The sequence below is a fragment of the Hyaena hyaena genome, unplaced genomic scaffold (assembly GCF_003009895.1).
Source record: "Hyaena hyaena isolate Hyena2069 unplaced genomic scaffold, ASM300989v1 scaffold_376, whole genome shotgun sequence".
Taxonomy (NCBI): Eukaryota; Metazoa; Chordata; class Mammalia; order Carnivora; family Hyaenidae; genus Hyaena; species Hyaena hyaena.
In genome coordinates this window covers 1,505,022-1,520,527 of record NW_024081008.1, presented here as the reverse complement: position 1 = coordinate 1,520,527, position 15,506 = coordinate 1,505,022, and the positions used below count along the sequence as shown (strand labels likewise).

The 15,506-nt window shown below is 43.7% G+C and overlaps 1 protein-coding gene across 1 annotated transcript in view; it reads left to right on the top strand.

Moving 5' to 3' along the window:
* Positions 1-15,506, top strand: part of GUCY1A2 (guanylate cyclase 1 soluble subunit alpha 2) — a 296,831-nt gene that overhangs the window by 26,986 nt on the left and 254,339 nt on the right. Inside the window, exons 2-3 of the mRNA XM_039250618.1 lie at positions 4,606-4,667; positions 9,798-9,919. Coding sequence (XP_039106549.1) covers positions 4,606-4,667; positions 9,798-9,919 — 184 coding nt within the window. The remainder of the gene's footprint in view (positions 1-4,605; positions 4,668-9,797; positions 9,920-15,506) is intronic.

Genomic DNA, 15,506 nt, shown 5'->3' with positions numbered 1-15,506 from the left:
CTGACTATTTCACCGGACTAGTGGAAGACCCACTGGGATGGCACACAGTAAAAAACATGAACTGTCAAGTGCTCAGCCAGATCCAAAATCTTACGTGTCACGTGCAGTGTAGGTTGGAGCTTATGTGCGTGGACTCTGGAGCAGATTACCTGCTCTTCAGTGCTGGTTTTGCCTCTTTTTACGTGTGTGACATAAGACAACTTCAACTTCGGGTGTCTTGGTTCTCTAATCTGTAAAAGAATAACACCTAGGTCTATGTCATGATGTTGATGTGAAGAGCAAAGGCGTTCATATGCAGTGAGCTTACAGCAATACCATAGAGGGAGTGTTGTACTAGCTGTTATGTTGTACGTACACGTCCGGCAATGCTCACATAAGTGCACGGGAGTGAGTTACATGGAAATTTTAAAACTTCTTTATACCTCAAGCAATATAGCTCTTTGTGTATCCAAGAACCTCATGTTAATTATAAGCCATTAGTGACAGTTAATAAATGGAACTGTGTTGAACTTGGCTGTTACGTATGAACACCTCCCAGAAGCTTACTTCTCTTGATATTTGAATAAAGACTCTGTTCTCCAAGGTGGACTTACTCAGTTCAGGTAAGGCTTATAGAGTATTATTGGTCTTGATCATCATGTTTTGTTTATACCTTAAACAAAAGGTTTGCAACCCACTGCACATTAGAAGCAACTGGGTCTCCCAGACCAGTTGAATTGGTAATTTGGGAGGTGGAACTCAGGCATTGGTATTTTTCAAAAGCTCCCCGAGGTGATTTTAATGTACAGACAGAATAGAGAGCCACTAGCCTAGAGCGCTAGTAATTAAGTGTATATCTCTGTCATTTAATTGCTGACAGTGATATGTAATTTTCTCATATTTAAGCAAATAAAACGACATGACTATTTTCAGATACTTCCTTAAAGAGGACCTAGAATTTCCATTCATTCTGTAGCCTAGGGGTGTGTGCCAAAAAGCAGAAGGGAGAAGTTTGTGTTAAAATCATCAGGGGTGCCTGGGTGGCTCACTTGGTTAAGCTTCTAACTTTGGTGCAGTCATGGTCTCACGGTTTGTAGGTTGGACCCCCGTGTTGCGCTCTGTGCTGACAGCTCAGAGCCTGGAGCCTGCTTCAGATTCTCTCTCCTCTCTTTGCCCCTTTCCCAGTCATTCTCTCTCTCTCTCAAAAATAAATAAACATTAAAAAATTAAAATTGTCCATGAAGTTTTGCTTTTGGCAGGATGAAGTGCCGTATATATTAAAAAACAATATGGAAATCCCAGAATGTTAATGGTGAGAGGGACCTTCAAGGCATCTTGTGGAAAGAGGGGTACACTTTGAAGCTAATCCTGGCTCGCAGTGGCTTTTTCACTTCCTCGGTTTGTGACCTTGGGTTATTTACTTAACCAATCTGAGCCTCAACCTCTTGATCTCTAAAATTGAGGTGAGCATGGGCTTTATAGGTTGACGAGTGTGTCTCATGGGCACACACACACACTCCTGTCTGGCTTCCACGCTTCCTGCCCAATCCCCGGACCCCTCTGGTGCGAATGTCCAGGGCACAGACTGCGCCGGAGCCACTGCACGGCCAGCTGCTGGGAACCGCTTCCTCCCTCGCCTAGGGGACCACTCCTCTGGCTCTGCTGGGACATTTTCATGGCTGGCTGTTTGGATCCCATGACCTTCTGTGAGCATAACATTGAGTGTGCAGGGGTCAGTACTGCTGGCCAAGTAGAGTGAAGCTGTTCATGAGATAGGAGATGAAGGAGATCTTGTGGCTGCGTGATGGCAGCTTGAATCCTTCTGTCTGAGCCCCAGACAACCCGTGTGCAGGACCCAGAGGGCTGTCTTGTCTCTCCGGCTATCTTCTTGGCCACTGCTTCTTGGTGTTGAGCTGGAACAATGGGAAGCCACTATCTCTATTTTAGTTTGGGGAAAGCAGAGAAGAATCGCAGACTTCTTTGATTTTTTTTTTTTTATGAGAGGAACAGTGGATTTTGTCTTTTTCCCCACACTTGTCTCTCAGATCCTCCAGCATTTGAATATAAAATGATTAGGCCACCTGGTTCTCCTGTTGCACATTCCTTGTGTCCTGGGAAGGACGTTCATGGTTTCTTATTCCTTGTAAAGCTTAATGTCTCAGGTCTTGATCTCGACTATGGTGCTGCAATGTCTTTCCCACTTGTAAGCCTGCTTTCTAGGACTATCCTCAGTCTACATTTTCAGAATTCTGCTTCTATCACCATCTCTGCATTGATCTGAAGTTTTCATTGGAAATATTTATACATTCTGCTGCCATTTGTCTGTTGCTTCCTTTGTCTACTGGAATCGGCACACTCTTATGATTCACAGTAATAGGAACTGTATGATGGAATGTCTAGGTGGTAAGGATCTCAAAACGTTACACTTGTGGGCTGGGTGGTCTGACTTAAATCTTGTGCTCTTCCACTAGATTATGAGACTCCTGAGGGTAGGAGTCATGTTTTACAGCTGAGTATCATCATAACTGTCATTTATTATATACCTACTGTGCACCAGAGACTTGACTTTATTTCAATTAACTTCCATAAAAATAATGTACACATAAGGAATCTTATCTCAGAGAGCTAAGTAAACTGCCCAAGGTCATGTGGCTAGTGAGTCACAGAGCTGGGTTTTTGAACTCACTTTGATAATAAACTCTGTGTTTTAAAATCATGTTTCTAAATTCCTTCTGAAAGGAAGGAGCAGATACAGGTAAGGGGAATGGGATCTTGGCTTGTAGAAAGTCCGATGACCTCTTGAGTCAGGGATAGGTATGGGGGTGTATTCTTAAAGAGGAGGAGAGAAGGTCTGCAAATCTTCAAAACTCTTGTTTTTCCCACTAATACACTGACTGGCGTTACTGATGTACATGGTCACTAAGAATGGACCCTACCACTCTCAAGGCAGAAGTCATCACCCCTTTGGCCCACATGTGGCTTTTTTATTCAGGTCAAGAGAGACCCCGAGATTAAGTGAAGATTCTCTCACTGCTAAGGGCCACTGGGTGAGCCATCAGGCAAACTCTGAGGAAGACTCTGTGAATCCATGGTGAGATGTTCTGTGCCCAAGTCAGCCCTGGCTTGCTGACGATGAGGAGATAGTCTGCACTCACCCTCTGTGCTTGCAGTTTAGACCATCAGAACGTGCCTGCCGGCTCTGGTGAGCAACAGGAAGTATATAAATGCTTTCTGGTGTTGGAGCTCTGTCGGATATTCCCAGAGAATGTTTGCCTTTTAATGTATTTGGAAACTATAAATTTAACTCCTGCTGGGGGAGGGAAAAAAAAGTAAATGTTTCACAAAAGAAGAAAAGTCATCTCTTGAAAAGGCTTAACTCCTCTCAGAAACATGTACTTTTTAATGACTGGGAAATTCCTGGTACAGGGAAAAAATGTCCTTTTGTACAAATGAGGTCATTCTGGTCTTAATTGGCCCTATGCACTCTAGTTGCTATTCTGTGTTTTGTGACCAGAGGTTATTGGAAGGGTAATCCCTGTGTGCATAGTCACTGCCTTTAGGGCATGTTGCCAAAGAGAAAGTTAGCTCAGCTCACAAGCTGCCAAGCCAGTGCAAGAGGCCCACCTCCCAGGGGTATGGGGCCAGTGACTGATAATGACTTGGTGTAGGTTGGCCGCGGGTCGAGTTTTTAAAGCACACTTTTCTTGTGCACCAGGATTTTTGTGTCTGCTTCTTTAGATTTCTTAACAGCTCCATTGCTTCTCAGCTCAGGAGTGATTTCTCTGGCTTAGGCACATTCTGTCTACTGGGCTTTGATTCTGTTCTGAAGAGCAGAAACATCTGCCAGATTGAGGCCTCCTGTTCATCATTTTAACGCGGTGTCAATGAAAAACAGCTGGTGAAGGCACAGGCCCTGTACCTATTTCCTTGCACGCTTGGAGGCTGATTCCTCCAAAAATAAATTTCTGATTTGGTTCTCACCCCAACTTCTTAATAAACTCTATGTTCGGGGATCTTCATGGCTCCCGGGGTCAGAAACTCCAAGCTCGGGCTCTGTTGCCTAGGTAAGTCTAAGAAAAATTTCCTGACCTGAGAGTAAGAAACTATCTTCAGCTCTCCCGGAGAAGCGCGGATTATATAGTTGGGCTGGGAACTACTTAGGTATTTGCCGCAGAGCCCATTTTCTTGCCCAGAGCACCCGTGGCCCCCTCAGAGGCCCAGAATCCTTACTTGAAATCTCTTGGGTACTTGAGGAGGTGAGGTTTGAGCTGGGCTTGGCTCTTGTTTCTTGAGTCCCCCTCCCCTCCACTGCCCTCAAGGCCTCACTTTCTTGTAGACAACCACAATAAATATTGAGTATTGTATTGAACCTATGGGCTGGTGCAAAAGAATTGGAAAAAATATGGCTAGGAAATGCTATCGCACTTGAAACTCTGGGAAATTTGGGGTAATTGCTGAGTGCCTCACATTAGTTCCTGGGGGAACGTACATGGCAAAATGTGTAATGGGTTAATAAAGTGAAAATTCATAGGAGATAAATCAGGAGCCATATATCTGCCTCTGATGCTCAGAAGGGAAAAGGCACTGATTTGCTGATAATATAGTTTTCTTCTTCTTCTTCTCCAGCCTCAGACAATACAGCAGACTCTCCAGAGAACACTGCAGTATTATGAGCACCAAGTTATTGGGTAAGTAAAGTAGATTTTGGTCATTATTTGGGGCAAATGAAAGATAATTACTCAAATGTAGCTGTTGAGCATGTGCTTTTCTGCTACCCAAGTCCGTCTTCTTTTCCAGTGGCTGTGGGGCAGGGGCTCCTCGGAACCCTCTGGACTGACTTCCTTTGGTTTATTTTTGCTTGATCCTTTTAAATGGAATTCCCTTCTGGTGTTGCCGTTCCTTTTAAACTTCTCTTCTTCGGCTTCTAGTGTTCTTTCCCTCTCCTCCTCTTCCACCAGATCTCCTAATTGTGCCTTAGTAATACAGGTGGGTTTAATGGTACCAACTGAGAGGCTTTATGTGGGATTTTAGAATCCTTTAGGAAAGTCAAGGCAGTCATTACAAGCCTAATACAGTTCAGGGAGAGGTATTGGTTTAGTTAGGGTCCCACGTTCCATAGTTTTCTTTAATCCTTCATTTCTCTACATCCTTGGGATATGGTGTAAGGTAAGAAGACAAAATCAAGGAAGAGGAACTCAAAGCTTCACCAGCACATAGAACTTTAAAGTTAATCTGTTTTGTAAGGGAGGATGATGATGGTGACAGCTAATTGAAGATTAGATGCTATGAGTAAATGAGATCATTTCACTGGGAGTATTCTGTAAATAGAAAGCTCCAGAAAGCTCCAGATAAGTGTTAAGGTATATTTACGACTGACCATGGCAGAAAGCAGTTGGAAATACAGAAGCCTACATTCACTTTCTGATGTAGTCTAGCGTAAAATGAAGGGGTTAAACTCATTGACATGAGAGGCAGTGCATAGTTTTAATTCACATAGTTAATGCTGTCTCTGAGGTGCCGTGATTTATTTGTGTAAGATTGTAAGCACTTTTGAGGAGCTAAGATTCATATCCTGGTACCTTCTTAAATGACATCAAGCCTCATTTAACATTTGGGAATAATAGTCATTGTCATGGGGATCGAGACTATATTTGGGGCTAGTAGGATGCACTGTGATTATTGTTTTTAAACAGAAACAGAAGAAAAGAAGATTTAGTGGGAAAAAAGTCTCGGGACCTAGTACAATGCCATATACTTTAAGTGCTAGGTAATTACGCTAATTGTCATTTCAAAGGGAATTGCTCTGAAACCTTGTCACATCAGTCCTCAAAAGTGTGGTAGTAGGAGAAGCGTATTATTTAAACTCATGAGATGGCTTTTAGTTTGAGGCCATTAGTGATTGTAAATGGTTTATCCAAATAGAGGCAAATGATGTCAAATTAATCTCTCCCCACATGTTCTAAAATAAAACTTAATCACTCAGTGGTTTTGCTGCTTCCCAAGTGTGGCATTTGGATTAAATTAGTCAATATACTTGGAACAGTTTTTTGTGTGTGGTGAGTGTTGCATACTTGTTTGCTCTTGTTTATTATTTTTAATATTTAAAAAAAATTATGTTTATTTTTTGAGAGAGAGAGAAAGAATGTGAGCAGAGAAAGGGCAGAAAGAGAGGGAGACACAGAATCTGAAGCAGGTCTGGGCTCTGAGCTGTCAGCACAGAGCTCGACACGGGGAGCCTTGTCAGGGCTCATTCCTGAACTGAACTATGTCTTCAGGGCAGATTGGAGCGGGAATCTTGTAACTATGATCAGAGTAGGTACCTACGCTATGTTACCATATTCAGGAGAAGATTATTTTTTCCATTAGTAAGAGGGAGTTCTCTTTGATCTCAACCACTGTCTAACCTCTCCTGCTCCCTCTGTCCATGTAGACATAGCCTGTGATGATTCTTGGCCTCCAAATGGTCTTTTCTAGTTCTGCTTCTTGCAGACACAGGGTAAGGGAAACCGTGCATGTGGCTCTGAGAAAAAGGCGTCCTGATGTCCAGCTGGTTCCAAAGAGACTGGTTAACATGTTTTCACCTGAGCGGGGGCTGTCGGGGGCTGTCTTCTGAGGACTTGCAAGTACCAGTGCCCACTGCCTTTTCGGTGCGTGTGCGGCAGTACTGTGACATTGGCCTTTCTTGACTTTGTCTTCCCTCTTCCCTCAGCACTCGTGTCTGCGCCCATCTCTCTCTCTCTCTCTTCCTATTTCTCTTTAGTACTGCAAAAGGAGAGCATCGATTATGACTAACACTCGAAATCAGTATTCACACCTGCCTGTTGTTCCTCTCACGAAGACACAATTAAAGGCTTTTTATCTCTAACTGAAAAAGAATGTGTTTCTTCCAGTTGAAAGGATTTCAGGCAATTGGTGAAAAGTGCTGAGTATTCGTTGACATGTTTCTGGTGGAGAGTGAGGGTGGGAGAGACATGGTTTCCAAATCTCTGAAATAGGGTGTTGCCCAAGGTTTGTCTTCAAGTAACTCAGCTTTGAGGTGCCTTGAGTTGGGAGGATGAATCAGGATTGATGGTGAGGAGTATGAGCCCTTCTGTGTGTTTTTTTCTTCAGTGTTTTCAAAACTGTAATTGTAGTGCGGCTACGGTACAGTGTTATGATAGCTTCAGGTGTAGGATATAGTGGTTTAACACTTGCACACATCACGCTGTGCTCATCACAAGTGCACCCTTCACCCGTTTCGTCCATCCCCCACCCCCCATCCGTCTCCCCTTTGGGGACCACCAGTCTTCCAGTGTGTTCCCTGTAGTCAAGAGTCTGTTTCTTGGTTTGTTTCTCTTTTATTTCCCCCGTTGCTCATTTGTTTTGTTTCTTAAATCCCACAGATGAGTGACATGACATGGTGTCTTTCTCTGACTAATTTCACTTAGCATCAGTCTCTAGCTCCATCCCTGTGCAGATGGGTACCAGCCCCTGCTGTTGTGAATTTCTGAAGTCCACTCTCACCACTGGCCTCCCCATCTTCCCGCTCCTGTCCTTTAAAACTGCCCTTGGACCTGCTTTATTTATCAGAACTTCAGGATTGCCTGCTGCTCCTTGATGAATTCTTACAAGTAGTTCACAGAAACTCTCTGAGGCTTTTTTAGTCTCTGAGATGTCGACTTGAATGCAGGGAGCAGCTGTTGAAAGGCTCACACAGATGGAGGACGGGAGGGAGGAGCCCGTGAGCCTCTGTCGGGGAGCGAGACAGCCTCTCTGCGCCCCAGGAACTTTATCTTCAAACATTTGTTCTAGTCCTCAACTTGTCCATTCTCTCATTCACGCAGTTATTCACAGAGACCATTCAGGCTGGGAAAAGGAGGGTGACAGTTAGGTGTTCGTGCAGTGTGGAAAATCCTCTCCGTCCCCACTGTCACCGCGGCAGCTTCTCTCCTGGACACTTGCTCCTGTACCTCAACATTGTGTCCGCCACGGCAAGGTGACTAATACATATGTCTAGGATCAGCCCAATTAAAGTGATGGAGCCTGCTTTTACAAACAACCCTGTATTTGTCTGTTTTTAATGACCGTGTTCCCCATTCCCCCTTTTACTGAGTGATTCCTGCATCCTGGAAACTGTAATGAGCATTTTGCCAAGCTGGTTTATTGGGATCTGATCTCAGGGAAGTGTGCAAGCGTGAGACCATTTGATTTTTTTCTCTCAGTCACTTCACACATGCGAGGATGGGTCCTCTGTGATATTGGGCAGATTGCCCTGATGTCCAAAAACTTCGAGGGAGTCTATAGTCCACTCCCGATGAGTTCACGTATCCATCCCAGAGCCAGTGTCCCCGTTCCATCCCTCTCTGCCTGCGTCAGGATGCAAGTAGAGAGGGTACCCTGCGACATTTCTCTCCCGTGGTCCAGGCCACCCTTTTCGGGGTCCCTTTCTCTTCGGATGTATTGCATGAGGCAGGAATAAAATGGAAGATGGTAGCAGCCTTTTTAAATCACTGATGGCTGTAACAGCCGTGTCTTGGCTGGGAGACCCTCAGTAAGGTGCTTCAGATGCCCCACTCTTGCCCCTGAGGGGTGTACTCCCTGGCCTTGCTGGTGGGGTCCCTCTCCTGCTGGGGGCCTCCAGCTGGGGAATGCGGTAGGAGGGGACGACCCAAGCCTGCTCTTTCCCTGTATCTCCCCAGCCCACGGGAAACCCCTAGCTTTTACCTTGCCAAATGGAGGTCCGGTAGGCTGCTCCCATTTTGCCTCACTTTCTTTTCCCGATTAATAACTCTTTCTGGAACCTTCTCCCTCCACTCACTCAGGCACCAAGGGATGATCAGGAATTCTACCTCAGCAGACGTTCACAGTGGAGTGTGGTACCCAGTGCCCAGTCTCAACTAGGGGTGACCCCTCTCTGGCCAACGGGGCTTCTGCAGAAAGCCTGTCCTTTCTCTTTTTCTTGTAGGACAGGGAAGGAATAGCAACAGCATTCTCCTAGGCCACTTACTTTCTCTTCTGAGGATTTCCTTTCCATTTTTTAAAAAAATTCCTTTGCTTCTGTAAGCAGGCGAAGACAGGGGCTCCAGTCATTTCTTAAGTTCTGAAGAAAGTGGCTACTCTTACAGAGTGTGAGAGGGTCAGGCCCCTAGTGTCTTCAGCTCTGGTGCCTTAGCTCTAATCCAGAGGCAACTGGAGAAGGTCCAGGCATCACCTGATTACACAGGTATTTTGTAATTCTGTCCTCACAAGAACTCTGGGGAGGGAGGTGTGTGGATCTCCATTTTGTGATGGGGGGCAAGTTAGACCCATAGAGATGAGGTTACTTGCCCATAACCTCACAGATAGAAAATGGTAAGACCATGATTCAAATTCCGTCAGACTCCAGCTGGTTTGTGGGCTAATTTGTTATCCATACACCACACTGTTGTGTCCTGGACTGTGTTAGAGGTTGGGATGCGTTGACTTTTAACAAAGTACCAGTGCACCAAATAAGTACCATTAATTATTAGGTTTTTTTTGCCAGGCATCTTCCTTAAAAGAAAGAGATTACCAGCAGCTTTGAGGCACTCAGATAAGGAAACCACTAACTCTACAAACTGATACATTTGTGGTTTCACACGCAGCGTTCTTATTGACGACGGCCTCTGGTTCCTGGTCCACACGGTTAATGCTGGTGTTAATGGTGGGTTATGCCAGAAATGGTGTCTGAAGGCCTGAGTTATTTTACAATGCAGGTATTTTTAAAAGCACAGAGTATGTGCGCTTATGTGTACATATATGAGTGCATTCGCAGATGGTTTAAAATTTTTCTCTGTATGCTAATTTTGTTTTCTTCTTAGTTACAGGGACGCAGAAAGGAATTTCCACAATATCTCTAACAGATGCTCCTATGCAGACCATTCCAACAAAGAGGAAATTGAAGACGTCTCAGGAATCCTTCAGTGCACTGCTAACATACTCGGTATATTAACTATATGTTTATATGGTGGAGAAAGAAGGAGGGGAAAGGGGAAAGGAACGTATAAATGTCTCATTTTCTATTAACGGAAGTTGGAGACTAAGGAAAGTGAAGACTAAGACCTTGTCTTCAAGTGATTTAACTTTGACCCTCCTGGAGATGGTTATGTGCAAATTACATCCATGCCATTTCCCTGGAGGCGGAAGAACATTATAATGAGAATGCTCACGTGCCAGGGAAACCCAGAATGTGTCTGTTGGTGTCAGCCTCCTGTAATCCATATTTCTCTGGTTTTTCATTTGGACGGAAGTTGGGGATCTTCCTGTGCAAGCCCACGCTCCATTATTGTCATCACTCTAGTGTTGGTGAGAGGCCTTGGTTGGAGCTGGAGGGTGGCTCACATGTCCACGTCGTGGACTCTACAACCCGGAGCTGGTGAGGCAGGTCATGTACTGGGGTCTTTTCCCTGTGTGTGCGTGTGAGTCCACCGTGAAGACACTAGGATTAAGAGAGCGGCCCTGTTTTTGAAGGGGGTGTTGTAAAGCTCACTGAGTCAGGCTGCCTTAAGGCACCGTTAAGTGGCTGTGTCCTCTTACTACATGATGTTCTTGGTGTATGAGAGCTCCCTTGTACTAGGTGCAAGGTATTATATGTACAGTATATGCACCGTAGATTCCACAGCAGAAATATTTTTGCTCTAATGTTTTATGTAGGTTTTTATTAAAAAAAAATAGCTCTTTCAAATTTTTTTCCTGGAATCCTCCTCTTTCCTTACTACTCAAGGACCCGTAGAGTGTTGGGGACGGGCGGTAGGGAACAACATATCTTAGCGACTGACTCCTTATAGAACTCAGAATCCCCTCTCCCTCAGGATCAGAAGGATGAAGACTGGGCAAACTTGGTTGCCTGACTTTCTTTCCCGGTAGAGTTCAGTGCTTTCTCTGGAGATGTCTGAGTCCCTTCTACAGAGATTCCAGATGACCTCAAACAGTGACTCTAACAGATTTTTCTAAACATATCTGACCCCCATAGGTGGATCTGGCTTGTACACTCAAGATGTGATGCCACCTACCCATTGATAAGATTTTCATCCTAGTTAAACGCAAAGTATTGCATTAAGAACACGGACCTTTATGGGAGGGGTGGTTTGTCTATTATGCACGCAAGAGAGTGATGGACAGTGAGAAGTAAGCCCAAGGACTGACTGACCTCAGTCAGCACAGGTGCAGGGATGTTCTACTACCCCAGTAAGCCTAATTATTGCAGAAGAGGATTGATGAGAATAAATGGGAAGAGGGGCCAGCCATCACCCAAGAGCTGTTGACCATTATCTGATTTTTTATTTTCAAGAATTGTCCGTCGGTTTAAAACAAAAACAAATAAAGTTGGCTAACTTGGCCAAGTAAGGATAATTTGTTAAAGTGATCATGTTTTGACGTCACCATTTCATAAAAGGGACATCTTAACTCTCCCCCAAATAGGAAATTCTAACCACCATTAAAAGATGGGCATTTAAATGGAAAAAATTCAGTTGGATGACAAAAAAAGAAAAAAAAAGAAAACAAGAAAACACCCAACTCGATCAGTAACATTTATTTCTCTAGAGACCTTGTGATTTTCCAGACGTGGCTAAGATGATGCCCCACTAAGAGACATATTAGAGTTTTGGCAAGGGGTGTTTATGATTTTGAAAGCGATTCTTTACTTATTCAGTTTCTAGAGATTTCCCTGCCTCTCACATCGCCTTGTCTTATGTTCCCCACCTTGCCCATCATGCAGAGAGAGGAGGGAGGAAGTGTTAAGGATAAACCTATGGGTGCTCACGGCATCTCAACAGACATGGAAGTGGGTGTGCCAAGTCCCACACACTTGAGGTCAGACAGTTTGGCAGGGTAACCACCAGGGGCCACTGTTGACCACGCACAGCTTTGTGGCTCTTCTGGCGTTGCTTGACTTGTAGCTCAAGTAGGGGGTGAAAAGAGCTGCAGGCAGTGTGCTATCTGACAGTATCAGGGACAGAGTGGTTTTAAGTGAGGTGCTTATGATTTAGAAGGTGATTTCACTGTTCAACGGGGTTTGGATTTCATAAATAATAGGTTTTCCTAGACCTGAGATACTAGGTATTTTTTCCCTCTTAGTAACAATGCGTTGTTCTTAAAATCTGAAAAGCACAATCTTATAACATTTAAATGTCTGAAGATTAAAATGAAATGAAACGCCTGCCATCTGTTGACCAGATACTGGCATGACTCCAACAGGTGATTATGTGTCTAAGGCACAGCTGTTCTCTTTTGAGTAACGTCTTTTCTTAGCCCTTGCAATATAGACTATCCCAGGAAGAGCATAATGGCTTCACTGGTCAGAGGCACTGAGAGCTTTGTTTTCAACAAGTCACTGCGCTATGACTGATCTTGGCTTGCTTAGACTTCCTCTTTTTAAATTACATTTAAATTATCCAGTGCAGTCATTTATGAGGATGTAAGAATTGATCAACTCCTTGAACAGAAAAATACTGTATGAGAAAGGAATCCATCTTCTGAGTGAGGGAGTTTGGCATGGGATTGGAGAGGTTCAGAGGGATTTTGATTGCTGGAATCCTTCTCAAATCCGACCAGAGGGTGATTTTCCAACAGTATGATTTATGTTCATTGCTTTTGAGGAGTAAGGTTAGAATATGGCTGGATTAGATGGGGAAACACCTACTTCTCTCACCTTCTTAACCAACAAGGTCGTTGTGGTAGAGATGAGAAATGTGTTTGTTCACCCACCTGTAGGCGACTTACACTTCACCTATTCTCAAGAAAGATTTAAAGTCCTAGGTCAGAAAGTAGGACTTGAGAAGCCAAGTTTTCTCCTTTAAAAACGACCCTACCTATCAACTTAGCATGTACTCCTTTAGATGGTTTGATCATTTGCTGGCTTTTTAGGTTGAAGTTTGAGTTGAGTGGTTGACCTGCAATAAAAAGGACCAGAAGGGTCTGTGAGGTCTTGCTGCGGAAAACCAGTTTGGCCTCTGCCATGCATTTGTTTTGTCCCTGCCTCCCTAGGACTCCCTGGGAGCACATGCCAATACAGAGTAGTTCGTGCCCCTCCTAGTAATGGGACAGAACTATTTCCAGACCAACATTTTCCCACTTCCTTCCCTTCTGTTGGTTTAGGAACTGGTTGTTGCTGTCTTTTGTCTGAACATTTACAAACTAGGAATATTAAGTACACGCTGCTTATAGTCATCGATTCCTCCTTGGTGCTCTGGTGGTCCCTGTGTTAATGCAGGACAGCACCCCAAAGAGGCTTTTAAACTCTGAGAAAGGCTATCCAGAGGAAGATAGTTGTGAACTATGCCCTCCCTGCTGGAGGCTTTTTGTGTTAAATTTGCTGCTTTATTTGGAATATGTCTTTTGCTCACCAAAATGACCTAATTTTAGTTGTCTGGAAAATTATGGCTTTTCCAGCCGGAATCGACAAAGCCCATTTTTAGTTCCAATTAAGTAGTGAAATGTGTTGATATTCTTACGTGTGGCATTGAGTATTTTCTTGGAAATCCTAATGCTTGGATGGTACAAAGGAGTAACTATGATAAAACACTGAAGGGTCTATCCCCTGTTTGTTGCTGAAGTGTTAGCACCTGGCCCTGTGGCCTAGACTCAGGTAATGTTGGGAGATGGAGACAGAGTAGGGAGAGTTAAGGGAGAAGCATAGCGTCCTGACATAAGACAGTGTAAAATAAGACATAAGACAGTGTAAAATAAATGAGAGTTCTGGCTTTTCCAGTTGTTCTTATTCTTTTGGCTTTTTGTTATCAACCCACGCAGAGCCTAGGACATTCAGGCTACCCGTAGCAGCAGCAGGACTGACAGCCGAACTAATTCTGTGGGCTCCAAACAAAGTAACCTTCCCTGTTCGGAAAGGCATCAAAGGTGTATCTCCCTAAATATGCCAGCTGACCAGTCTTTAATCAACCCAGAGCAGTGCCTTCCCCACAGCCCCTTTTACCTTTGCAGATAGTCAGTCACATAGTGTTAACGCGACATTTTCATCCGGTACTTGGGTGTGGCTCTTGCAACTCTGACGAGTTTTAATTCTGTTGGAGGGATTGAGGGTGTGTTGGTTGAAGAGCATCTGGTGCCATAAGATGGAGGAGATGGTGGTGTCAGAAAAAGTCCTGGCACAGTAGGAAAGAAATCAGAGATGGGCACTCTAGGCAATTCATCTCCTGACGATCTAGAATAAACCCGAGGCTGTTGTTTCAGGAAGCCCCAGTTATTTGCTGGGTGTTCACAAAGTAGAGTTTCATGCTGCCTTTGCTAAGTGCACTTTCTCTCAAAATAATCACAAGGACATCGACAGTGAAAGAATATTCACTAAAGTTGTCTCTCTTTTTAAAGGTCACCTGTTACAGTGGGGTTTTAGTGTCTTCAATATCTTAGCACATGTACAGTCAGAATCAGAATGAGGTCATGGGGATATTTGTCGGGAAGGAGCTAATGAGGAAGATGGAGGAGATGCCCTTTGGGGCTAACATGTCACAGCTTCTGTCTGGTCTCGGGGACTCTGAAATACTCTGAATACAGAGCTCACTATAAAGTGCCCCCCATTCCAGAATCGTTAGCTGATGTGGGGCCTTTTGTTCACTCTAAGCAATAATTTGTTGCTTACATATTAACTGTTACATTGATTTTATCATGATTTGGAGTGTGCATTTTAGTAGCCTTCTAATTGACCATGAAACTGTGAAGGATTAGTTAGTCTTAGGGTTAAGATGACCTTGGGGGTTTTCTTGGAATAACTCTTACACATACTCCAATTCACTGAACAGTTCTATGGTTAACATATTTGGAATCGTGGAGAACTCCTTGGCCCAATAACCAGTTAACGTTTTTATTAATGAATTAAGATTGATAGCAATAGATAAATTCTACTAATATAGTGCTTGTTACTGTCACTTAGTAAATAATAATTTTTCTCTTTCATTAAGTAAATCGTGTCAGTATTTAAAGAAATGAATTAGAATTAAGGTAGTTGGAGGAGACTTGATTTATTAATTGCTTTAATATTGGTGACTTGATTTATTACTTGTTTTAATAATGGTATTCTAATATACTAACAGCTTAGGGCAAAAATGAAGCAGACTACTCGGGTTGGACATGCAGCTTAGCTACTTAGTGGCTCTGTGCCCTGGAATGAGTTACTCAACCTTTCTGTGCTTTATATTTCTCGTTTTCTGAAATGGGGATAGTATAACCACATATCTCCTACAGTTGTTAGGAAGAGTAAATAAGTTAATTTGTACAAAGTACTTAAAGCAGTCTGATACATGATGAGTGCTACACAAGTATTCACCAAATAAAGTTTGCATCAGACCTGGGAGACTCCATCGTTCACTCTTGTAGGTGAGGACATGGATCCTTGGAAGTGTTCACTTGTTAGGTTCCTTTGTCAGGGATGAGAAGTCACAGAAGCAGGATTTAAACCCAGGTCAGTCTTGTTGAAACCCCATGTTCTTTCCAGGGCTTTGTGTCACCTTCCAGAGTGGCTGGACTGAAATGGGCTTAGTATCACTTCTCTATCACTAACTGCACAAGTCTTTCTG